Source organism: Furipterus horrens, unplaced genomic scaffold (genome assembly GCF_987537825.1).
Source record: "Furipterus horrens unplaced genomic scaffold, mFurHor1.1.pri manual_scaffold_2, whole genome shotgun sequence".
Taxonomy (NCBI): Eukaryota; Metazoa; Chordata; class Mammalia; order Chiroptera; family Furipteridae; genus Furipterus; species Furipterus horrens.
The window spans coordinates 167,103,268-167,128,916 of record NW_028327172.1 but is presented as its reverse complement, the minus strand read 5'-3'; the positions used below and the strand labels follow the sequence as shown (position 1 = coordinate 167,128,916).

Below are 25,649 nucleotides of genomic sequence, written 5' to 3'. Positions count from 1 at the left end.
GGGAAGAAATGAATATTGAATTCTGCGGCCTTGTTCCCCTCAACCTAGAGGATATAATTATAACATGCACTGAACATTCCCAGATATTTAATATTCTACCTCTATAACTTCATCACAGGAACAAATTATATGAAGAAAAATTATTTTATTGTTCTGTCACTAGGCCGGCACATACTTTACGACCTTATCTTTCCTTTGGACTTATGTCAACAGCCAAACCGACTTGTTCACTGGATGTGCAGAAGAATATATTTAAGATGTTGTCTGCAGAATGCGCTTTCTGCCTAGTGTTTTCTGGAAGTATTACTGAGGCCCTGATGGCACAGTCAAACCCAGGTCTTGTGGGAACATTTCACTTACAGATATTATTCCTTGATTTTACAGAGCTCTCTTTGCTACTACAGTGTTTATAAAAAATCGGACTTTTTAAAATAAGCTTTTGGAGCACTGATATTTTATATATAATATATTAGCACTCACTGAACCCCTTGATTTCTAGTTTTCTTTTGGGGAGAGAGGTGTCACTGTCTTAGAGATAAGAGGAGGGGATGAAAAGGAGGGGACTGATGAGACTTTTTCCTTAGTTAGAGGTGGGAGTACAGTATTCCCTCACTTATCACGGGTATTATGTTCCAGGCTCCCCCTCCCCCCCACGATAGGTGAAAATCCGTGAAGTAGGAACCTTACATTTGTTTTAGTATCTATATATATTTGAAGGCTTTATAAACCCTTCCCACTCACTTATAAACCATTCCCACACACTTATTAACCTTTCCCACTCCCTTATTAACCTTTTCCACACTTTTATAAACACTACTTATGTTCTTAAACATATTCTACACTCTTAAACCTACGTAACTTTAACAACATATGTATACAGTACCGCAAAATCCCGCGATATAGCGAAAAATCCACAATAAATAATTAAATATAATATTTAAAAAAATCCTGCTATACAGTGAGGCCGTGATAAGTGAACCGCAATATAGAGAGGGCTCCTGTAATTCCCTTACTCTGTGCACTTTGGATTGGTCACCACCTGGCGCTTATTCTGTGGCTCTGACATCAAGCGGTGCCGTCTCCCTGCCGAATGTTCTGTTATCCCCATGATTCTCCAGCTTATTGTGAAGGGAGAATCCCCTGCTTAATTTTATGTCTCTTGAGTAAGATAATAAATTTACATCATTAGAGAGTTTGAAGACACTGAAGAGATTAGCGAACACAGACAGCCCTCTCATTTTATAGATGAAACTATTTTGGTGATTGACAGATTGTTATTATAATTAATTTTTGTAGTCTCTGAAAGATGGTGTGATTGCAAATGTTTAAGAAATGACAGTTAGTGATTCTGAGTAGTAAAAAAAAATAAACAAGCTCTTGTTTTAATGAAGTGAAATGTCTAGATGTTTAGAAGCAATCTCCTAACTTGTAATATAATAAAGAAGTTCACTTCAAGCTGTTTTATATGCAACCTTCAAATTTGACTTTACTTAAGATATATAAATGACTCATCAGATATTTTGAACAGTAATTTGCTCTCTAGTGACAAAAGTAAAAATATGCTTATTGATGAAAATTTGGAAAATAGAAAAGCATACAAAAGTGGGAAAAAAAAATCTACTAATAATCCCCAAACTCTAAAAACCTCTGTTACTGTTCTTTCAGTTTTTGGGGGTAGAGGGTGGCAGTGTAGATGGACAGATACATAGATAGATGGGTGGAGACATATGTTTTTACATGTGTAAATATATTGTGTATATTAGTTTATACCTTGCTTTTTAAATATAATATGTTGTAAATAGTTCCCTAGCATACTCTTAGAGAACATGATTTCCTATTATTAGGTATCTGGGTAGCTTCTGGTTTTTATGAAAATGTTTCTAATTTTGCTATAAAGAACAGTGACATGTAATTTCTGGTATTTAAGCTATTTTTGTGTATCATCGATCATTTTCTTCATATAACTTCTTAAAAGTGAAATTAGTAAGTCAAAGCATCTAAAGGTTTTGAGTATGGAAGCTGTGACATCTGTGGTAGTTATTAAACCGGTTTTAAGTTGTCTTTGTCTAATGATAAACCCAGCTAGGATATCACAGATAGCACAGACCCCGTCCCCCACTGAGTTATTCCAGGTGCTACAGTGAGGGAGGCTTTGTGTAGGAGAATCTCACACTACAGCTTCCCCTACACTAACTACTGTGCATTTTAACTCTTCCCATACCTGATTTTAAGTATCTATTTTTAAAATTTTAATTAATATTTCTATTCAATTTAGAAATTTGAGTATCTATAAGCTTCTTGCTATTTTTTTTTAAAACAGATTGATGGCATGTATTTTTTAAAAAATTTATTTGTTTATTTATTTATTTTACTTTTAGAGAGAGGGGAAAGGAGAAAGGGAGGGAGGGAAACATCACTGTGCGGTTGTCTCTCACTTGTGCTCCCAACTGGGGACCTGACGTGCAACCTAGTCATGTGCCCTGACTGGGAATCGAACCAGCGACACTTGGCTCGCAGGCCGACACTCAATCCACTGAGCCACAGCAGCCAGGGGCTTGTCAGTGCTTTTATATATCAGTTTCATTCTAAGTAATATAATTTGCAATCTTTAAATCAGTTTGTCATTTGCCTTTTAATGTATTTTTGACAGACTTAAAAATTTACCTTATCAGAACCTATCGACTTTTATAATTTCTTCCTATGCTTTTTGCTTAGGCCTTTCAAAGTATAAAGGTCAGTTGCCTCCTGTTAGCAAGTTGTAGCCTTGCCCATTTATATGCTCTGCTAAATTTTGAAACTTTTGTACTTAATTGTAGCAGAGGTGAAAATCAATGGGAGGAGACTTGGGAGTGCATGTCCATTCCTACAATCACAGTTATCACATAGGTGTTAAAAAGGGGAGGAAGGTTGTGAACTCATGAAGTGGAAATTGGGGAGAGAATTGAGCCCCTTGTACCTGCCACCATTCCCACTCCCTTGCTGGCTCTTTAATAAGCTACCTCAAAGCTGAGATTTAGGAAGATTAAGTCACTCACCCATAGTCCCCAAAGCAGACGGGGCTGAGCTGGGATCCAAGAACCTGCAGGCATCCAAGAAAATCCTTGGTTCTTCTGACTCAGCGCATTACTTGGATTATTGCCTCCTTGTGCTACCAGTCAGTTCACCTAGAGGAAAATAATCTTCAGGACAGTAAGGTGAGGGCTTGGTTCCCAAATAATTAAAGGACTGTGACTACCTACTAACATGTTTCCCAGAAAATAAGACAGTGTCTTATATTAATTTTTGCTCCTAAAGACGCGCTATGTCTTATTTTCAAGGGAGGCCTTATATTTCTAAGCACTAGGTCTTATTTTGGGGGGTTGTCTTATTTTTGGGGAAACACGGTATTATCACTACTACCACAGTAACACTGGTTATTAGTAATTCCAAAATGTCAGATTTGAAGTGCTTGCAACCCAGCAGCAATTTACAGAATAAAGAGGTGCTGACTTGTTTAGGTAAGAAAGAGTTCTTTTGTGTTTGAGATGAATAATTAATTATTTTGGATGCTGGCCTGAGGAAAAGGAAAAGGACTTCATTTTCTATGCTTCTCAGTGACTCAGTTGTAACCCCCAGATTATATTAGGTGATTGAGCACCTGAAATGTGTGATGTTTTTAATAGATGTCTGAAGTGATTTGTGTTGTAGGAGGAAAACTTTATTCATTAAGCTAAATTTTCCCCTACATCTTGTAAAAGGCCACCATTTTTCCATTTTGCCATTGAGAACATATTTTGACAGCTACTTCCCTAAGCAATCAACATATTCATAACTGTTTACATTCAGGGTTCACCTCATCTTACTGCATCACATCTGAGAGTGGCTCATTTAGATACTTTTGGTCCTCAGTAAATCACATGATAACTCAAAACAGGGATCTGTTAGACCACTGATACAATGTTAGTTTTGGGAACCTTGCCTCCCAGTTTAAAGTGGATTAGGAACCTTCTCCTGGTGTGGATGGGCACTCTCCCAGGGAATGAAGGAGTTGGCTCTCCAGTGTGTGTGAGAACTGGATGGAGCAGGTGCCTCCTGCTGGCTGCCACACTTTCTCCAGGACCATGTGGTCATTGGAACAGAGGAGAGAGCGGGGAGGGAGGGAGGGAGGGCTGGTATGTTGAGGGAGAGAAAGAATGTGAATAAATCTGGAAACTAATCAGGGTAAAAAATGAAAGAAAAGAAGGAAGACAGGAGGGAAGGAAGAAAAGGAAGGAAGGAAGAAAGGAAAGGAATCAGAATGAGAACTATTGAAAATAATATAACCATAATAAAAAATTAAGTAGATGTATGTGTATGTGTGTGCATTTCACTTTGGGCTTTATAGACTTGTTTAAATGATGGGATTGGGGTCATTTTATTATTTTTTTTGCGCTTTTCTGAAATTTTCAAATCTGAATCTTTGGATGATAAAAATAAAGTCAGTTTTTAAACTTGGAACATTGCAAACTGATTTCAATCCTGCAAGCCTAGAGCCTTCTCTCATCTTTCTTGAGCTCTGTCCATTGTTTAAGAAGGTTGGTTTTTATTTGGCCTAATGAAAGCCTTTATTCTGACAATAACCTTCTTTTTCTTTTTTTCCCCTTACACTCAGCATGGGACCGAGTGGGCCTCCTCCCAGTGTAGTGTGTGCTCTTGCACTCAAGGGGAAGTCCGATGTGCCCCTCAACCATGCCCGCCACTGCTGTGTGGACCCCAGGAGCTGGAATTCATCCCTGAAGGAAGCTGCTGCCCCATCTGTGTGGGCCCTGGGAGTGAGTATGAGCTTGTAAAAAGACACCTTCTTTGCCTTTGAGGCTCACCTGGTGAAACCCCAACTCTTCTCTATCATGTTCAGTGTAGTTCAAAGATCCCCAACCACATTTCTTATTGGAAAAAGATTAAGCCTTGCCCTTGGCAGGAAGGGATGTTGCAGAGAGTGAGGTTGGAACAAATCGTTAAGTTCCATTCCAAACTTGGGATTCTGCAAGTCTCTGATTTATCTATTTTGCCTTGGCCAGATGCCTCCCTCTGCATTCATAGCTCTTGAGAAGGCAGGGAAGAGGGACAAGATCCTTTGATGTGATGCCACAAGGCCAAGATAGTTCCTCCTGCCTCTTGGCAGAGAGAAGAACAAACAAATCACTTCTTCACGTAGTATTACTGGCACTTATTCTGCTGCCTGGTCTTTAAGATGGCATAACACTTTCTCCAAGAGAAGGAAGCAGGCATTTCATTTGTCTTTCCTGCATCTTTGCTGTGGAGATGATGCCTGCCTTCCAACCAAGGCATGATTCAGCAAGCCAGAGGTCCCCTTCCAGGCCCTCTCCTTGGAATTCACTCTTGGTCTAAGTACCCTTTTATTATATTTACAGATATGCATCCCCTTCTGTTTTTATAGCTAAGTAGTATATACATCACAATAAATACAAATTATTGTCATTGCTGCATTATGTCCTCCCCTGGCATGTAATAGCTAAAATTATTCTTTTACCTGATGGTACCTGGAAGCTATTCTCTATTCTTACTTGTTCCCGTACAAAAGGTGCCTGGTTTCCTTCTGATCCACAGTTATCCCATTTCTGGCAATCTCTTACCTTGGACAACCATTCCAGGGGTTAAAAAGTATGTTAGGAAAAGATGGAAGTGGAATGCTTGCCTCTTGCATTTCAGATGTCACTCACCAGGATGGACGGACAGTTGTTTGAGGTCAAATAACCCAGCAAAGAGAAATAGTTGGATAACAGAGTTTAGGGAAGCAGTGGGACGTGGACTGCCTGAGTGTGGGGGATCCTTCCTTACGTTTTAGAAGGCTTTCTTGCTGGCCATAAGAAGGAGACATTGGAAGCATTTTGCCTAGGGAGTTTGGAGGGTCAGCCAGGGCCAGCTCCATCAATTGCTGGGTGGTGGGCAAAATGGAAAAGTGCAGGGCTCCTTATGCAAAAAGCCAGGGGTGGGGGGGATGCTCTTTTTTCTTCTGCGGTCTTTATAAACCTGCTATGTTTTGAATTTTCTGTTTAATATTGTATTCCCTCAGGGATGGAGATGCTTGCTGGGTGGATGGGCTCCCTGGACCCCACCCTCCTACTTGGTGCTTAGGTCACATGCAGTGCTCTTGCACCGCACCCAAGTCCCCGCTGAAGTGGAGGGTGGCAGCATTCACTGGGCGTGGGCTTGGGAGCAGGAGGCTGAGAACCCATCCCAGAAAGGCAAGGAGGCAGTGGGACCCTGAACCAGCCGAGGCCCTACCCCTCCAGTCCATGCCATGTTGTCTCATTGGACTTCACTACAAAACTGGGAGGGTTGTTAAGAACTCCATACAATGACTGCGAAGCATTAACCCCTAAGAGTGGGGCCTCCCTTCTTTGCCCTGGGCCCCGAACACAGACTCAGGTGACTGCCCTGGCCACACACCATGCAGTCAGCCTGGCATCAGCAAGTCCAACCCCCCAACCCCCAGTAATTTTTATTTCTCTGACCTTCCAGAACCCTGTTCCTATGAAGGCCGTGTGTTTCAAGATGGGGAGAACTGGCCACTGAGTCGGTGTGCCAAATGTGTGTGCAGAAATGGGGTCTCCCAGTGCTTCACAGCTCATTGTCAGCCTCTGTTTTGTAACCAGGTAAGGAAGACAGCCTGAGAAGGGATCCGTCGCAGCCTGTTAACCTGACTGCACTGGGACTTGGAGTCCCTTCTGGGATTGTGTTAAGCAGGCCTTGGAAATTTAGGAACAAGAAGCCAAGGCTGTTTTGTTCCCCTTATACTTTTGGGGACCACCACTGCAACGTTTCTTTTACCCTGAGAAGCTGCAGTTAGACCTAATGACCAGCCGTTTAGGCTAATCACCAACATGAAACTGAGCCTTGAGGGGACCCAAAAAGATGCCTCCCGCCCCAGCTGCAGATGTTTCAGAAATGTCAAGCTCAACATCTGGAAAATTCAGTAATATTGATCAGGTTTGTTACTGTTTGTCAATGCAGAGGAATATGCTGCTTTTTGAAGACATATGCATGTCTTTAGACATGATTATTCATGTATACACTATTTAATTCTTATACTATAATGATTCAGATTGTCAAGGGGTTTTCTCTGGAGTGGTTTAAAATAGAGGCAACTTATTGTTCATGTAAAGCCGATCTGATTTTCAAAACATTAGGCTCTTCACACAAATTTTAAAAAGAAAATCAATTGCAAATAAATGTAGTATACATGATATTTTATAGTTTTTTACTCTTCCAAGAGGCTCCTATGGTGGTTTCCTGGCAGTTGACAGATAACCACGAAAGGAGTTTGCCTCCAGTGAAAAAATAGCTCATTTTTGATCTAAGAAAAAGCTGGAAGCCAACATTCAGTTGATACAGAGCAGTACTTTGTGTCAAATAAAACAAAATCAATAACATAGCATATTGTGACAATTGGGCAATATTTTTAAAGGCAGACAAAATGCAATTAGACAAGAAAGGCTAAATGCCAAATAAAGGAAAATGTATCTAATTGAAAGACGAGATTGTATTACCCGCACTACACCAGCCACGCTCCTGTCACATCTCCCCATTCATCAAAGTCTTGTCCTAGCTTTAAGATTACAAATGAGCTTCTTGGTAGAGTTGCACAATGTCTTACGTTTGGAGACACTGTAGTTTTGAGGTATTTTGATTTACACATTGCCGGGCTTAGCCCTCTTGTGAATGAAGGGTAATTAAGCCGTTTGCCACCATTACAATTAAGGAGGTGTGAGAAGGGATGGAAGAAAGACCGCATTGTGACTCTTTTCTTTAAGTCTTTAAAATCTTAACCATGGACTACTTATTAAAGGGTTAGATATTGGAATAATTGAAAGGACTTGTTCCCATTTTTAGAAACATTAAATATAAATTCTAGCTTCAAATGGTAGCTTCCAACACATAGTCTGCATTGTTTAAAAAAGATGGAATTTGATACTGTACTTTAGAGCTAGTTGATATGCAAGCCTTCTGAAGTCTTGGAAATAGGTTGATTTTAATCACTCTTGCATCATTAAGTCTATGTTTTTGTCATAACATAACTTAGAAAAAAACAACAGCTTCATTATTTTTATTTTTTTAAATAATAAAACTTTTAATTTAACATTGGTATTAAATATTGGATGTTTTGATGCTGTAAAGAGGTGCTGGAGGATTAGCACTTTTGATGGAAACATTATCACCACTGCCATTTATCATTACTACATTTTGGGTGTACATTAATTATGTACCCATCATTAACTTTAAGAGCTTTGATAATTCTCATAACAATCCAATGAAGTAGGTCTTATTATTATCCCATTTTAGATAAAACTGAGGTACAAGGAAGTAAGTATTTTGCTCAAGGTACCAGAGTTAGGAAGTGTCAGTGCTTCTAACTTAGGCGGTTCTACATCACCACCTGAACAGACCACACCTGATTGTAATTTTAACCATTATGCTATATTGCATCACAAAATGATGAGTTTCATAGCATTTATCTAGAATAATAATCACAATAACAATAGTTGATAACACCATTGAGCATGATTCTGAGTATTTTATATGTATGAACTCATTAAATATTAAAAAAAACAAAACAAGTTCATCAGAAGAAACGTATTTCCAGGTAATTGAGCTCTAGAAAATTTAATTTTTTATATGTTTTTAAAAATTATATAAGGAATTTGTTTTTATTAGGAAAGTTTGGGAAAAATGGAAAAGCAGAAAAATATGATCATCCATATTTCTATCATTCAAAAAGACCATGATAGAATTTTTTTGTAATTCACTTCAATTTTTTGGTAGGCAAACATGGATACATTTGTTTGTTTGCATGGTTATAATCACATTTTAGAAGTTGGTCATAATCCTTGATGAAAGGAGAAATTTCTTATGTTCAGATAAGCGTTAGTTCCCTTAATGGGGGATGTAAATCCTGAAATTGCTTGCTCTCAACTATTGTCCAGATGCCTTGTGGAAAGAGCTCTAACCCATTCATGTTTTTGTGGGCTCATTAAACTGGCCTCTTCAGTCTGATGAGAGTTGTTCCTGATAATGTTATCACCACTTTTTAAAAAATACTATAATTTTCCCATTCCCAAAATTGATTCATCTGAGTAGATTAAACTCCATCTTCAGATGTTTTGTCTTCTGAGACATTAGGTATTGAGAATCATTTTCTAGTTTTCTATATTTATGAAACATACTTGGAGGGAGTCTAAAATTTGAGATAATTATGTTCTCTTTCCATTTCAACACTATAATCTTCTTTCCATTGAATTCTAGAATTTATTGCCATGGAGGCCTGTTTTATATTCAGCTAGTTTCACTCTGTTGGACATCTAGACGAGGTGTCTTTTAACATATTTTGCCTGGAATATTGTGAAGATCTTTCAGCCTGCATTGCAGGTTTTGAAATGTTTTCTTCAGTTATAGCTTTGATTAATCATATTTGTTCCAGTTATTCTTATTTCTCCAGAAACACCTATGATTCTTAGATTGCTTCCCTATTTTCCCCCTCATTATTGATCATGTTCTTTCTCATCATTTCTCACTTTTTGTCTTTCTCTGGCATTATGGAGAGAGTCTCTTGAGTTCGTATTTACTACCTCCAGTACTGATTTTAATTTGAAGATTTTATATTTATTTTCTTTTGATTCTTCCTTATTTCCCCTATCATTGACTCATCTATTTTTTTAATCCTAATGCTTATTCTTGCTTTATTGCTTTCTGCCACTATTTGAGAGAGACTGCATTTTCTTGTATCTTTCTGAAGTTGCAAAATGGCTTTTAAGTCTTTTCTTTTAGATCCTATAGTGTGTAGTGTTCAGAAATCTGCTCTTCCTATGAATCTTCAGAATGTTATTTCTTTCACTTGTTCTTCAGGGCTTTCCCCCAAGTCCTTTATTTCTGTTTATTCATTCTTTATCAAGAGAAATCTACCCATACCCCCTGCTTGAAGCTGAAAGGGTAAGAGGCCTGCCCTTGGCTAATTCCCCTTCTGGGAGCCTTAGGCAGATGCTAGGAAATGTGCATGTTCTCCTGGTCCAAGGGTCTGGCAAGTTTCACTCTGCAATCCTCTTACGTTCTGAATACATGAAACAAAAACTATAATCTCCAAATGGAACTGCTGCAAAGGGCTCTCTCTATCTCTCTCAGTAACTATATGCTTTACATTTGGGGTGTCCTCCTGCCATCACACCTGCTTTTTATCACTCCCTCTACCTCCCCCAACACACATAATTCTACTCTTCTTTTTTTAATCTATGGGCTCTGACTAGATGTAGAAAAAGAGATATTGAGGCACCTTATTGCCTAAAACTGCAGCAGCCACACACTGGAGGGATGAAGACCATGTTGTGTTCAATATAGGAAGGCAGAGAGTTGGGAAGACGTAATGGTTCTTATTTCTATTTAGGCTTACAAAGCAAAGGCAGGCCACAGAATGTCTATGGTCCATGGGACTTCGTCTTGGCAGTGGTAGGAGTTTGGCTGTTCTGCTTTTTGGTAGTGGAAGTTTCATGTCTTTCTATATTTTCAGAGGTGTCATAGTGGGAAGATACTTTATCAAGAACTGTTAACCAACTACACTATAAACTTTTGTTTTTAATTTTAATTAAAAATTTTTTTTTACTGTAACCAATGTCTATGGGACATGCTTATATGTTCTCTGGCTACTCTGTTTCCTATGTTGTATTTTACATCCTCATGACTATCCTGTAACTGCCAATTTGTACTTCTTAATCCTTTCACTCTTTTTGCCCATCCCCCAACCCCCCTCCCATCTGGCAACCATCAAAATATTCTCTGTACTTACGATTCTGTTTGTTTGCTTATTTATTTTGTATTTTTAGATTCAATTGTTGATAGATATGTATTTGTTGCTACTTTATTGTTCATATTTTTGATCTTCTTAAAGAAGACCCTTTAATGTTCCGTATATGTAATGCTGGTTTACTGGTGGTGTACTCTTTTAGCTTTCTCTTGTCTGTGAAGCTCGTTATCTGTCCTTTTCTAGATGATAGCTTTGCTGGGTAGGGTAATCCTGGTTGGGGTAGAGTAATCTTTGTTGTACGTTCTTGCTTTTCATCACTTTGAATATTTTTTGCCAATTCCTTCTAGCCTGCAAAGTTTCTTTTGAGAAATTATTTGACAATCTTATGGAGGTTCCCTTGTAGGTTACTAACTGCTTTTCACCTGCTGCTTTTAAGATTCTCTCTTTGCCTTTAAACTTTGGCATTTTAACTATGATGTGTCTTGGGATAGGCCTCTTTGGGTTCATCTTGTTCAGGATTCTCTGCACTTTCTGGACTTGTATGCCTGTTTTCTTCACCAAGTTAGGGAACTTTTCTGTCATTTTTTTCAAATAGGTTTCCAATTTTTTTTCTCTTTCTTCTCCTGGCACCCTATGATGTGAATTTGGTACACTTAAACTTGTCCCAGAGGCTCTTTACACTCTCCTCAGTTTTTAAAAAATTCTTTTTTCTTCTTGCTGTTCTGATTGGGTGTTTTTGCCTTCTTATATTCCAAATTGCTGATTTGATTCTTAGCTTCATCCATTCTACTGTTGATTCCTTATGAATTATTATTTATTTTAATTAGTGTATCCTTCATTTTTGACTGGTTCTTTTTTATGATTCCATGCTTTGTTACACTGTTTAAGTTCTCACTAACTTCACTGAGCACCCTTAAAACTAGTATTTTGAACTCTGCATCTAACAAGCTTGTTTGTTTACATTTTGTTTAGTTCTTTTTCTGGAGTTTTTCTGTTCTTTAATTTGGGTCATGTGTCTTTGTCTCCTCATTTTGGCAGTCTCCCAGGCTTGGTAGAGTGGCCTAATATAGTAGATGTCCTCTAGGATCCAGTGGCACAGCCTTCTCTATTACTTAAGCTGGGTACTCAAGGTGTGCTCTCTGTGTGGGCTGGGTACATTCTCCTGTTGTACTCGAGTCTTTATTGTTGTTGGTATGTCTAAGGGCAGCCACCACCTGTGTTCTGTCCAGGGTCACACAGCATAAGCTACCTATAAACTTTTTTTTATCTTAAATATTTTTATTTAAGGAGTATGGAAAACCATCATTAAATATATCTTAAATAGTAATTCAAACCAAAGTGGTAATGACATTAATCATATACATATATATTTTGTATTGGACTCCTATGATGACTTAGGGTAATATATTAGACCTGGGGTTAGCGCACTTTTCCAGAGAGTAAACATTTCAGCTTTGTGTGCTTTACAGTTGGAACAACTACTCAATGCTGCCATTGTATCACAAAACCAGCTGTAGATAATGTGTAAATGAATGGATATGACTGTGTTCCAAAAAAATGAACCTACAAAAAGAGGTGGTGGCTGGATTTGGCCCATGGTCCATAGTTTGCTGGCTCCTGTATTAAATTGTACACTGGAAGAGCAAATCTATGTACACCAGAATGATAAGATTCGGGTGTATGATAGCAACAAAAGTGTGTTAAAAAGCTGTTCCCATTTCTCTGACCCATCTGGCTACTGACTTTCTTAGTTGCCTCTCCAGTTTAGCTTATAAAGCATCATCAACCCAGATGGGATCTCACCTCTGAATCATATAGTTCTCTCATATCCTGGGGCATTTTCTTTTTTAAATGCTTCACATTTATGAAGAAAGCTTCTGTTCTGTCAACAAATTATATAACTAGGTATTGCCAATAAGAATTGGAAAGCTTGGTTTTCCTTGTACCCACCTCCATATAAGTAATTCCTCCTTCCCCATACTGTCTTGTTGACTCTGCTGCTGTACTTGGGTTTAGTCCAGGTTGGTTAAGATAGATTGATATTAACTTATTTCTTCTCAAGATCTGTGATCATGCCCCCACTGGTGTGGCTCAGTTGGTTGGGTGTCATCACACAAAGTGAAACTTCACCAGTTCGATTCCCAGTTAGGACACATACCTGGGTAATGGGTTTGGTCCTAGGTTGGGGTGCATATGAGAGGCAACCAATTGATGTTTCTCCCATTGACATTTCTCTCCCTCTCTTTCTCTCTCCCTTCCCCTCTTTCTAAAAAAATTACATTTTTAAAAAGATTTGTGATCATGACATTTGTCCCCTGTTTACTTAACATTGTACAAGTTTAGTTGGTTATTTCAACAAAGGTACTGAAAAGTGTGATATCATATAAACCTTTATTTTTATTCCTCACCAAAATTTCATTAAACTAAGAGTTCTGAGGTTAAGAAATGCTCAATAATTTCAATCTATACCCAATTTTCACATGTTCTATTAAACATCAATGGTTATAATATTTTGCATATAGAATAAAAAGAAATAAAATAATCTAAAGCATGGAAAACATTTGTCAGTTTAATTACAGTGGTTCAGGTGTTTGAAATAAATCCTATTATATAGTAATACATTAATCTAACTCATCCTATATAATTAGGATTAAAAACTTTCCAAGAAAAATTAGGGTTATTTAACACCTCCCCTGCCCCCCAAGTACAATGGCCTTTTCCTTGCAGAATGAACACCAGGCAACCATGATAATAAAATCTCATTTTCTGCTTCCAATAAGAGAAGGCAGAGAACTATTATGGAGGTATTCTCAATATAAGATATACCACTTAGTCATTGAAACTTGGTTTGTTCTAACTCTCCTTCCCCTGGCCTTAATTTGTTTATCTTGCTCCCCCTCTAGAAGGCTGTAGTGATAAGTCAAAGTGAGAAGCTGACTTTTTGGCATTAAAGAGGAGACTGTTGCTATGAAAATTCTTCTTAGAGCAGCGGAGACAAATAGTCTGATAGTCTGGGATTGAGGTGAGGCTGTTAGAAGTGAATAAGCACTGGCCTATTCCCAGATATCTAGAGATACGATTATTTTTTTTTCATGTTAAGTACCTCCCTAATGTGTATATGTAAATATTTGGATTCACATAAAGATGAAAAGAATAATGAAGTAATGTATAAGTGATACCTTCTCTTTGAATTTAGAGGTAACTCAGCAGGGGTTTAAATATTCGTAGGTGTTGGTATGTTCACTGCTCTTAGTTTCCACTACTGACCGTTTACTATTACCAGGTCAGCTGTTTGAGGTTACGTGAGTCACAGAACCTCTCTGGTGTTTACTATTCTTGTCTCTAAAGTGGTGATAAGAGCATCTACTTCATAGGGTTCTTGTAAAGCACTTAAAACAGTGCCTGGCAAACACTAAGCACTATTATTATTGGTTATGATTTGTGCTTTTGTTTGTTCTTTGAAGAGGATGGGACTTAATGAACATGCAGACTTCTTACCAGTCACACTGACCTTGGCAGTGCAAATTCTTATCAAAGCACCAGCTTACTATCAGATACTAAATGAGAGGAAGTTGCTGTTTGTGGATGCTTGAAACACATGATTCAGTTGGCTATGAATAAAATTCTTCTACTTTTGTGGATTTTTTAAATGTTTTCTTTCAATGGATTGTTCCTTTTTTTTTTTTTTTTTTTTTTTTTGGGTATTAAGGATGAAACTGTAGTTCGAGTTCCAGGAAAATGCTGCCCACAGTGCTCTTCCCGATCCTGCTCTGCTGCTGGCCAAGTATACGAGGTAACCCTGGATGTGCCCCGTGGACATGTTCTGACATCCGTTTTCACACTTCTTCCCTCCCCGCTGCCCCTTACTCTTCCAACAACTGTACCTCCTGCCCTCATGTCTGGCTCTGTTAGGATTAGTAACTCAGTACATAGACTGCTTCTTTTTTTTCTCTACATGGAAAGGCTTTACAAAAAAGTTAAACTAATGGGGATTAGAAATAAATAAGAATGTGCTGGCAAGCAGTCCCTGGTTCATGAACATCAGTGAACTTACTGCTCATACATATTGAAGGAAAAAAAAGGACTATCGTTGGTTACTCTCAGTTTACACTTCGGTAGGAGGCTCTGGGAATGTCTGTCTTCTTTGGTTGGATTTTATATTCTGATACCCAGAGACAATGCCACTTGCTTTACATGGGATGGGCATGGGGATATAGGTGAGGGGGGGGGGGCAAGGAGCTGGTGGTAGTGGATCCTGCAAAATTCAGATTACTATTGAGGCAGTCTGGTAATTACCTAGTGGATAGTAAGCAACAAATAAAAATCAGCTCAACAAAGAGAATTAGTCAATGAATATTCTGTCTTAGGAGGGCTCAGCTGAACCAAAAGAAGGTTACATTATTCAAAAGCAAAGAACATATTAAAAATAAACCCAACTACTCCCCTTGCTTGTCAACCAATCTAAAGAAGACTAAATACAAATTGGGTGTATGTCTCTCAGAGAATCTGGAACTGAGTATTAGGGGGTGGTATTGCAAATTATAGATAGATTGCATGAAATATGGATGAAAATAACTAATTGGTAAAGGATTTCGTACATACTAGGTCTGTGCTGTCTAATACTGTAACCACATATGTGCTAGATTAACCTCTCATGGAAGAGCTAGCCTCTGTTTCTGTTATGGTGTTTATGGCTGCAAGTAAAAGAAACACTCCTCTGAAAGTAGCCTAAAAAGAAAACATTTATTATCTCATATAACAGGAAGTCCAGAGGTAAGGCAGTTGCAGGGTTGATCAGTTCGGTCTTAACGATGTTGTCAAGGATCTAAGCTCTTTCCATCTTTCCATCATGCCATCCTCAGCGTGTGGCCTTTGCCTTCCATCCTAAATCCTCCAGTCCCCAAACTGTCTTATTCAGCAAAGGCAGCTTATCCTCACACAACCATTGCTAAAAGTTGATGGAAGAAATGAGTCTTCCTTGACTTCTGCCTCTAGCAAACTTCTCTTCACTCTCCCCAGTTAGGATTGGGACATTGTCATGCCCTAGCCACAGGGAAAGCTGGGAAAAGATATATGTGTCAGAGAGAGTTGGGTCACCTGGTAAAGAAGAACTAATGAATGAGCATTGATTAGCTAACAAGCAGGTTCTTCCTATTCAATTTCTGAGTGCCTGGTGTAGGGCAGGCCCTCAATACATCTATGGGATGATGAGAATGGAATGAAAATCAATCCAGAGTTTTATTTGGACATTTATTTACTTTGTTCTTAGAGACTGTTGCTACCCAAATGATACAATCTCTCAAGAGTACATTCAACATGGCTCAATGAAAAATTATAATAAAGGGTCAAGATGGTGGTGTAGGTAAACACAGATCACCTCCTTGCACAACCATATCAAAATTACAACTAAAATATAGAATAACAATCACTCAGAACAATCAGAAATTGAATAGAATGGAAGTCTGACCATTATGGAATGAAAGAAACCACATCCATCCAGATTGGTAGGAGAAGCAGAGATGAGGAATGGGCTGGTCCTACATCCATGTGTGGTGGAAAAAAATTTGGGATGGATATCTCGGGAGCAAGGAGTCACAACTCCACAACAGGCCCCCAGAACAGAGTTCTACTGCCAGGAAGATAAGTCCCCACAATTTCTGGCTGCAAAAACCAGTGGGGATTGGTCAGTGGAAGAAACTACTGGAGCCCCAAGAATTTCCTCTTAAAGAACTCACATACGAACTTAATCAGACTCACTCTTTCTGAGCTCCAGCACCCAGGTAGTAGCTTGAAAGGCACCAGTGGCATACAGGGAGAAAGTGAAGTGTCTGGCATCAAGACAAGACCTTGGGGATAGTTGTCTCCCAGACAGAAAGGCAGGCAGAGGCTGTTGTCCATTTTCTGAACCCTCCACATACAGAGCCACAGAGCTGGCATGCGGGTGCGATATCTGACACTCCATCACCTAGCTAACACTGTTTGTCTCACCCTGAGATCCCCTGAGACTCCATTCTACCCAGCTAATGGGCCCACACAAGCTGCTTTTCCATATGAATGGCTGGTCTTGGCTCATGCTTCACAACTTCCTAATTCCTCTCAAACAAGCAATAGCCAGCCCCAGTGAGCCCTCAGCACTCATACCTCTTGCTAAGTAGCCCCAGGCCTGGTATTAGTAGCAGCCAGCCTAGATTCACAGCTTAGTTTCTCCTGTGAATCTCTAAGCCCAGCGAAAGTAGCAGCCATATCAGATTGCTTTATAGCTCAGGCAGGGTGGACACAGGCAAAACATAGGTGGGGCTGACCTTGGCCTGTACCAACCAGGAAATGCCAGAGCCTGCACACCCAGTGGACAGCTACAGACCACGTCGGAGAACCACCACCTTGCCCCCACACAGATGATCTTCCACAGAAGATGGAGGTTGGTAGTCAGGGGTCAAATCTAGTCCTTGCAGCTGACTGGCTTGGATAAATCCCTCTCATTGACCTGCTAACAGCAAACAAGGCTCAACTACAAGAGGATATTGTACTCAGCCCACATGAAGGGCATACCTTGAGTACCCAGAGGCTGTGCCACTGGACTCTACAGGACACCTACTACATTAGGAATCAGTACCAAGACAGGGAGTCATAGCAGCTCTACCAAATACATAGAAACAAACACAAGGAAGCTGCAAAAATGAGGAGACAAAGAAACATGGCCCAGATGAAAGGACAGGTCAAAACTCCAGAGAAAGAACTAAACAAAATGGAGATAAGCAATCTATCAGATGCAGAGTTCAAAACACTGCTTATAAGGTGCTCAAGGAACTTAGTGAGAACCTCAACAGCATAAAAAAAAAAAATCCAGTCAGAAATGCAGAATACACTAATTAAAATAAAGAACAATGTAAAGGGAAACAACAGTAGAGTGAATAAAGCCAATAATCAAATCAATGGTTTGGAATATAAAGAAGCAAAAAACCCATCAGAATAATAAAGAAAAAAAGAATTCAAAAAATCAAGGATAGTGTAAGCAGACTCTGGGACAATGTCAAAAAGTCCAACATTTACGTAATAGGGGTGCTGGAAGGAGAGGAGAAAGAGCAAGATATTGGAAATCTATTTGACAAAATAATGAAAGAAAACTTCCCTAATTTGGTGGGAAATAGACATGTAAGTCCAGGAAGCAGGGAGTCCCAAACAATATGAATGCAAAGAGGCCCATTCTAAGACACATCGTAATTAAAATGCTAAAGGTTAAAGATAAAGAGAGAATTTTAAAAGCAGCAAGAGAAAAGCAGTTATCTATAGGGGAATACCCATAAGACTGTCAGCTGACTTCTCAAACAAAACTTTGTAGGCTAGAAGGGATTGGCAAGAAATATTCAGTCATGAAAAGCGGGGACCTACACCCAAGATTGCTCTACCCAACAAAGCTATCATTTAGAATTGAAGGGCAGATAAAGTGCTTCTCAGACAAGATAAAGCTAAAGGAGTTCATCATCACCAAGCTGTTATTACATGAAATGTTGAGGGGACTTATTTAAGACCAAGAAGGAGATCAAAACAATGAAAAATAAAATGGCAAAATATGCAAATATATCAATAATTGAATCTAAAGCACAAACTAAGCAAACAAGAAGAACAGAGAGAATCATGGATATGGAGAGCATTTTGATGATTGCCAGATGGGAGGGTACTGTGGAATAGTGGGTGAACAGGTGAGGGGATTAAGAAGTACAAATAGGTAGGTACAGAATAGCTAAATAGCCATGGGGATGGAAAATACAGTATTGGAAATGGAGCAGCCAAAGAACTTACATACATGACCCATAGGCATGAACAATGGTCAATCACCTGAGGGAGTGGGGGGGGTGCGAGGTGGAGGGGGACAAAGGTGGAAAAATTAGGACAACTGTAATATCATAATCAATAAACTATAATTTAAAAAATTAAAAAATCATGTCTTATGTGCCTGTTTCTATTTAATATATGTGGCCTTTGATTTTTCACTTTATTTTTAACCTTCTTTACTCAGCATGGTAAACAGTGGAAAGAAAACGCCTGTACCACGTGTCTGTGTGACCAGGGTGAAGTCCGCTGCCACAGGCAAGCCTGCCCACCACCAAGATGTGAAAAGGTACTCAGAGTGCATAGCTTGATTTTCGAAGTTTTATTCTGGATCACTTAAGAAATTCATTTCTTAGTCCAATGTGACCTTTGAGGGAATCAATGTTTTATGATGTTTAGTATATTAGATAAAGATATAAAAGATCTGCTTCCCCGGGAGGAGGGTTGAGGTGGAGGGGCATTTGCATCAGCTGGGTTAGGTGAGGAAAGCAGCAGAGCCCAGTGGTGTCTTATGTCCTCCTGCCCCACTGGCCCAGCTGTTCTCACACTCTCCTGGACACTACCCTCCACCCACCATTCTTTCTGTTTCCTCAGGGTCAGAGAAGGGCTCAGCGTCATGGGGAATGCTGTGAGGAATGTGTATCTCCTGCCCGAAGCTGCTCACACAATGGGATTGTGCGGTACCAGGATGAAATGTGGAAGGGCTTATCCTGTGAGTTCTGCATATGTGACCGTGGCCAAGTGACCTGCCACACTGGAGAGTGTGCCAAAGTGGAGTGTGCCTGGGTAAGAAGCAAAGGCATTTCCACTTGGACCATAACAGCGGTCTCCAATGGGATCGGGGGTCCCTTAATTGTTCCTTACTTCTTGGCAGCAGAGCGGACCGCCAGGCTGATGGCTCACATTTCAAGGAGCCTTCTATCACAAAGATTCTGTGGTGGAAAGTAAATGTCACTATTTGTTCCGACTGGCTTGGAACAGTCCCCTGTAGCTTTTAGCTCTCAGTGCATCTGGTCAGATTGGAAGCCCTGAGATAGACACATGAAAGGGAAAGACATGATATGGGACACTAGCCTATCAGTCAGGACAGCTGGGCCTCATGGCTGGTGGCCTGCCCAGCTGGCTGTGGCTGTGGAACGGAGGCCCGCACGTGCTCCAGTGGCCCGGCTTCTGTTGCAGGCTCCACTGGCTGCGTTTAAGCAGAGGGAGAGCCAGCGCCTAGGGGCTGCTCCTCTGGATCAGGAAAGAGAATAAAATGTTTTGTTTTTGTTTTTGTTTTGAGGTGGGGGGAACCTCATAAGTAATTAAGTCATGTGATCTCTTTTGACTTCTGCAGTCTGCTGAATTTATAGAAGCATCTCACAATGTGGCCTCTGTTTGGACTACAGTATATTGTAGGGTTATTGCTTTTATTTTTGTTTTCCTCTTTGAACTCAGTTTTTACCCACTGCAAAACAAATTGTTTTTAAAGTTGTCTCCTTCTCTCCCAGTGCTTCCATCCGCCCCACCAGTTTCCCTCAGGGTTGTGAACTTGAGTAGCTGAGGGAAACTTGGGAGATCTGAGGTGCTGGGTGTCTGTGAAGCCATTTTTCTTTCTAGTTCTTCTTCTCCACGTGAGCCCAAGGAGGAACAGCCGTTCCAACAAGGCTGTCAGGGTTATTTTTCATTTTGCTTCCTACTTCTAAGTCCTGCCAGAGCTGAGACATGTTTAAGTAAAAAGGGTCTTGCTTCTTGCGGATTTATTCCCCCCCATACACGCCTTTTCATTTCTTTTCTTTGTTTATGTCAGAGGAGTCAGAATGGTTGGATAAAGATGAGAAAAACCCTAATCAGGGCCCCTTTCTTTCTCCTCTCTCAGGCTAAGGCTGGGCTTCCTGGCCTCGGCAGTCTGCCCAGAGGATGCTGGGTTATTTTCCAAGGTTTTAATTTGTCTCAGACTTTTGGGTTTATGGAAAACATGGAAGTAATGATCCTGGTAGGTGGGTTCTTCAGCCACCTATTTTGTCAGGTCTGAACAAAGAGTCGCACTTACAGAAAATAATTTGACCCACAACCCTCAGTGTCAGTGAATTTCCAAGTGCTTTCCTGTTCTTCATGACACCTGCATGTGGCAGCATAAGCCAGGTCTTCTCTGCTCTGAGGAAAATGGGGAGCAAGTGCTGATGTAAGAGTAGAGGGCTTCAATATTCCTCAAGCTGCCCCACGCATAGGACTACCTCATCCCCTTCTAGTTCCATCTCCCGTCTCTACCTCTTCTCTTATATAAACTGAGGAGTTCTGATGTCTTTGGCATATTTCTTCAGATCTTTAGTTAACTAAATTGACTTCCAGATTACCTCCACTTTCCTAAATTTTGTTTAAGGCACTGGGTTCTAAACTGAAAACACTATCAGAACAGAAATTTTCTCCAAACTTCAATCTTACAAAGAATACCCGTTAGCCTTATTTCCATGCCATACTTCTATAAATAATGACCTTGGTTGACGCCCTTGGAAAAACCTAGGCTTAGCTTCCCAACTTCTGTTTACTTGGAGATACAAAGATGAATAAGACACGGTGATCTATGAGTTCCCAACTTTTGGGGAAGTCAGATATGTAAACAGAAATTATAATATGCGGTGGCACCAATAATCATGGAAGTATGAATTAAACTCACTAGGAGCACCTGAAGAAAATGACTACACTTGCCAAAGGGAGCAGTGAAAATATGCTCCTCGTATTTTTGTTCAATTCTACCCCACTTGCTGCATTTCCTAAAATATTAAGGTCATCGGATTTCTAATCTTGGATTCCATCCACAAAGGTGCATAAAAGTAAACACCTAGAGGCAAATTGTGCAGCTTCACAATTGTAATAATTATCACACTGGTTATCAACAGCAATATCCTGTATAGCATTGAAATCAGCACACAGTTTTTCTTTAAAAAGGAGAAAGTGGTACGACCCTTGTCTTTGATATATCAAGCCAAATCCCTGGACATTGGAACTTAAATAAATCGATAGGAGACTAGCACACTATGATGATTTTCATTTTCTATATTTTGTGTTATCTTTGAAGATGACTTCAGATGAAGTCAAATTACCTTTTTTTTTTAAAGGACTTTTTTAAAAAAAGTACCTATACAGGGTGGGGCGAAAGTGGGTTTACAGTTGTGAGTACCTGAAACAGAGTTTATTCTTGTATTATTATTTATTAATTATTGTATTATTTTCCAAACAAACATCTGTAAACCTACTTTTGTCCCACCCTGTATATGAGGCATAAAATCATGGGGAGATTGATTGAAGCTTGTAGCAAAATGCATGGAAGAGGGCAGGCATGCCTTCACTGTGAGGGACTTTCACCTTATCCGAGCAGAGTGTTTCCTTTTCCAGTGGGCAGGTTTGTACACTCGGAGGCTTTTATCTGGTGGATGGATATAGGTGTGATTTAGAGGGGCGGGGTTCGTGGATTTCATCTGGCCTCTGCAGCAGAAATCTCTTAAAAAGGAAAGTTAGTGTTGTTTCACAAAGCAATTTTTCTCAAAGCCAAAGTCAAAAGCTAGTTGGAGCAAGCTCCTCACCCACTGCAGTGAACTGACACAGTTTGGAGCACCCAGGTTTCTCCTATAAATAACAAATCTATTTAGAACCTCCCACCTCACCAAAACGGAATCTTTGCTCTGCAGGAGCAGGGCTTGCTGTTATTTACAGTAGCATTTAAAGACTCAGAACAGCTACTCTCTGTGCTTTATTAGGGTGATGATGCAGGTTCCGTTTTCAGCTTTGTCTCTAGGTATTGTATCAGGCATTCAAGAATCTCATGCATTTTGTCTTCAGTAGAAGTACACATACTCTCTTGTGTCAAAACATTGTTTTAAGCAACCTGGATTACATGCCTATAACCCCCTTTATATGCTTTGAAAGCAAATTTCACTGTGTTTCTGGGTTATGCCTCCCCTACCAGCTCATTTGTCACGTTTCTGCAAAAACAATTTATATGTAAATATGTCTGCTCTCTAAAGCACCCAGTGCTCTCCACTGGCCTCTGATTGGCATTAGATTTTGATGGAAAGCAATCTGTAGAACTCCCTTCTTTTTGAAATAACTTTTTAGACACTATAAAAAGTTATAATCATTCATGTATTTTTGTGTTTGTTTTAACAGTATATGTTTTTCTTCATTAAAATAATACGTTTTTATTTTAGGAAATCGAGGACAAGAAAAGGTGAAGAGACTTTAAAATCAATTCATAATGCTACAATTCAAAGCAATCAATTTTATTTTTATATTTTTCTTTCATGTACAGCATTTTAAACATAAAATATCATTGTGATTATTCTTTTTATGCTGTTTTCCATGATTCAATTTTTATCTAACGTGGTTTCTGCACTTTAAATGTAAAATAGGTCCCAAATTAAATAATGCCTTCACTTAAAAATATATCACTATTCTTTTTTTTTTTTTAATTTTTTTATTTTTTTTATTTTGGTTTTTCAATTACAGTTGTCCCTGTTTCCCCTAATTTCTCTCCCCCACCCAACCCACCCCCTCTCCCGCAATCATATCCCTCCCCGTTGTCCATGTCCATGAGTCTTTTATACAGGCTCTTTAATTACACCCTTCCCTTACTTATCCCCTTTCTCTCCCTCTCCCCTCCCCCCTATTGACTGCTATTCTGCTCTTTGTTCTATTTAGTTCCTTTGTTTGTGTTGTTCTTTAGTTTCCTGTATTAGGTGATATCATATGGTATTTTTCTTTCTTTGCCTGGCTTATTTCACTAAGCATAATTCTCTCTAGTTCCATCCATGTTGTTGCAAATGGCAGGAGTTCCTTCTTTCTTTCTGCTACATAGTATTCCATTGTGTAAATGTACCACAGTTTTTGGATCCACTCATCTACAGATGGGCACTTAGGTTGTTTCCAGCACTTAGCTATTGTAAACAGTGCTGCAATGAACATAGGAGTGCATAAGTTCTTTTGAATTGGTGTTTCAAGATTCTTCGGGTATAATCCTAGTAGTGGGATCGCTGGTTCAAAAGGCAGTTCCATTTTTAATCTTTTGAGGTAATTCCATACTGTTCTCCATAGTGGCCGCACCAGTCTGCATTCCTACCAACAGTGCAGTAGAGTTCCCGTTTCTCCGCATCCTCGCCAGCACTTGTTGCTTGTTGATTTGTTGATGATGGCCATTCTGACTGGTGTAAAATGGTATCTCATTGTGGTTTTTATTTGCATCTCCCTGATGGCTAATGATGTTGAGCATTTTTTCATGTGTCTATGGACCTTCTGTATGTCCTCTTTGGAGAAGTGTTTGTTCAGGTCCTTTGCCCATTTTTTAATTGGGTTGTTTGTTTTCTTGATGTTGAGTCGTGTAAGCTCTTTATATATTTTGGAAATCAGTCCCCTGTCTGTGATGTCATTGGCAAATATGTTTTCCCATATGGTTGGTTTCCTTTTCATCTTGCTGATGTTTTCTTTTGCTGAGCAGAAATTCTTTAGTTTGATGTAATCCCATTTATTTATTTTTTCCTTTATTTCTCTTGCTTTAGGAGATGTATCCGTGAAGAGATTGTTACGTGAGATATCTGATATTTTCTTGCCTATGTTTTCCTCTAGGACTTTTATGGTGTCACGGCTTACATTTAAGTCTTTGATCCATCTTGAGTTTATTCTTGTGTGTGGTGTAAGTTGGTGGTCTAGTTTCATTTTTTTGCAGGTCCCTATCCAGTTCTCCCAGCACCATTTGTTCAAGAGGCTCTTCTCACTCCATTTTATGTTCCTTCCTCCTTTATCAAAGATTAGTTGACCATAGAGGCCTGGGTTTATTTCTGGACTCTCTATTCTGTTCCATTGATCTATATGTCTGTTCTTATGCCAGTACCATACTGTTTTGATTACAGTGGCTTTGTAGTATTGTTTGATGTCTGGTATCGTGATTCCTCCTGCTGTGTTCTTCTGTCTCAGGATTGCTTTTGCTATTCGGGGTTTTTTTGGTTCCATATGAATTCATGGAGTATTTGTTCTAGGTCTGTGAAATATGTCATTGGTATTTTAATAGGGATTGCATTGAATCTGTAAATTGCTTTGGGTAGTGTGGCCATTTTGATGATGTTGATTCTTCCCATCCAAGAACATGGTATTTGCTTCCATTTATTTGTATCTTCCTTAATTTCTTTCTTCAATGTTATGTAATTTTCAGAGTACAGGTCTTTTATCTCTTTGGTTAAGTTTACTCCTAGGTACTTTATTTTTCTCGTTGCTATAGTAAATGGTATTTTCTTTTTTGTCTCTGTCTCTGCTATTTTATTGTTGGTGTACAGGAATGCCTTAGATTTCTGTATATTTATTTTGTACCCTGCGATTTTGCCAAATTCACTTATTATATCGAGTAGTCTTTTAGTGGAGTTTATAGGATTTTCTAGGTATACTATCATGTCATCTGCGTATAATGAAAGTTTTACTTCCTCTTTCCCAATTTGGGTGCCTTTTATTTCTTTTTCTTGTCTGATTGCTGTGGCTAGGACTTCCAACACTATGTTGAAAAGGAGTGGAGAGAGTGGACAACTTTGTCTAGTTCCTGAGTTCAGGGGGAATGCTTTCAGTTTTTGTCCATTAAGTATGATGCTGGCCTATATCACTATTCTTTAGAAAATAGATATGTCTTACAAAGTGGAAAGTGTTTTAAAGAATACTCTTTAGCTCATAGATATTAGATGTTAATATGTACATACAAAAATTGTAAACAGAGATTGTATTTTTAACAGGAGAGTCCCTGGGAAGTAGAACTGCAGTGGAATTATACTTTCTAAGTTACACAATTCAAAATTATTTAATTTTTATAGTAAGCATTTATTATTTTATCCTGAAAAGTAAAAATTGTGAAATTGTTGAGTTGGGAAGTTAAATTGATAAGGCTTTGAAAGTTAACCTAGTGTGGTGTTTTTTTTCCTTCCTCTTTTAATTTTTTAAAATAGTGCTTATGTTAGTCAACAGTTTCAGAATATTGAATAGCAATTAGTTTTCTACTATTTAACTTATGCCTGAGACCACATCTGTGCATAAAGGG

General features: G+C 39.2%; 1 protein-coding gene across 1 annotated transcript in view; it reads left to right on the top strand.

The window, feature by feature from the left end:
- The window catches only part of FRAS1 (Fraser extracellular matrix complex subunit 1), a 461,942-nt gene that overhangs the window by 172,547 nt on the left and 263,746 nt on the right, over positions 1–25,649 (top strand). Inside the window, exons 5-9 of the mRNA XM_090266724.1 lie at positions 4,631–4,790; positions 6,502–6,635; positions 14,481–14,564; positions 18,789–18,890; positions 19,196–19,387. Coding sequence (XP_090122850.1) covers positions 4,631–4,790; positions 6,502–6,635; positions 14,481–14,564; positions 18,789–18,890; positions 19,196–19,387 — 672 coding nt within the window. The remainder of the gene's footprint in view (positions 1–4,630; positions 4,791–6,501; positions 6,636–14,480; positions 14,565–18,788; positions 18,891–19,195; positions 19,388–25,649) is intronic.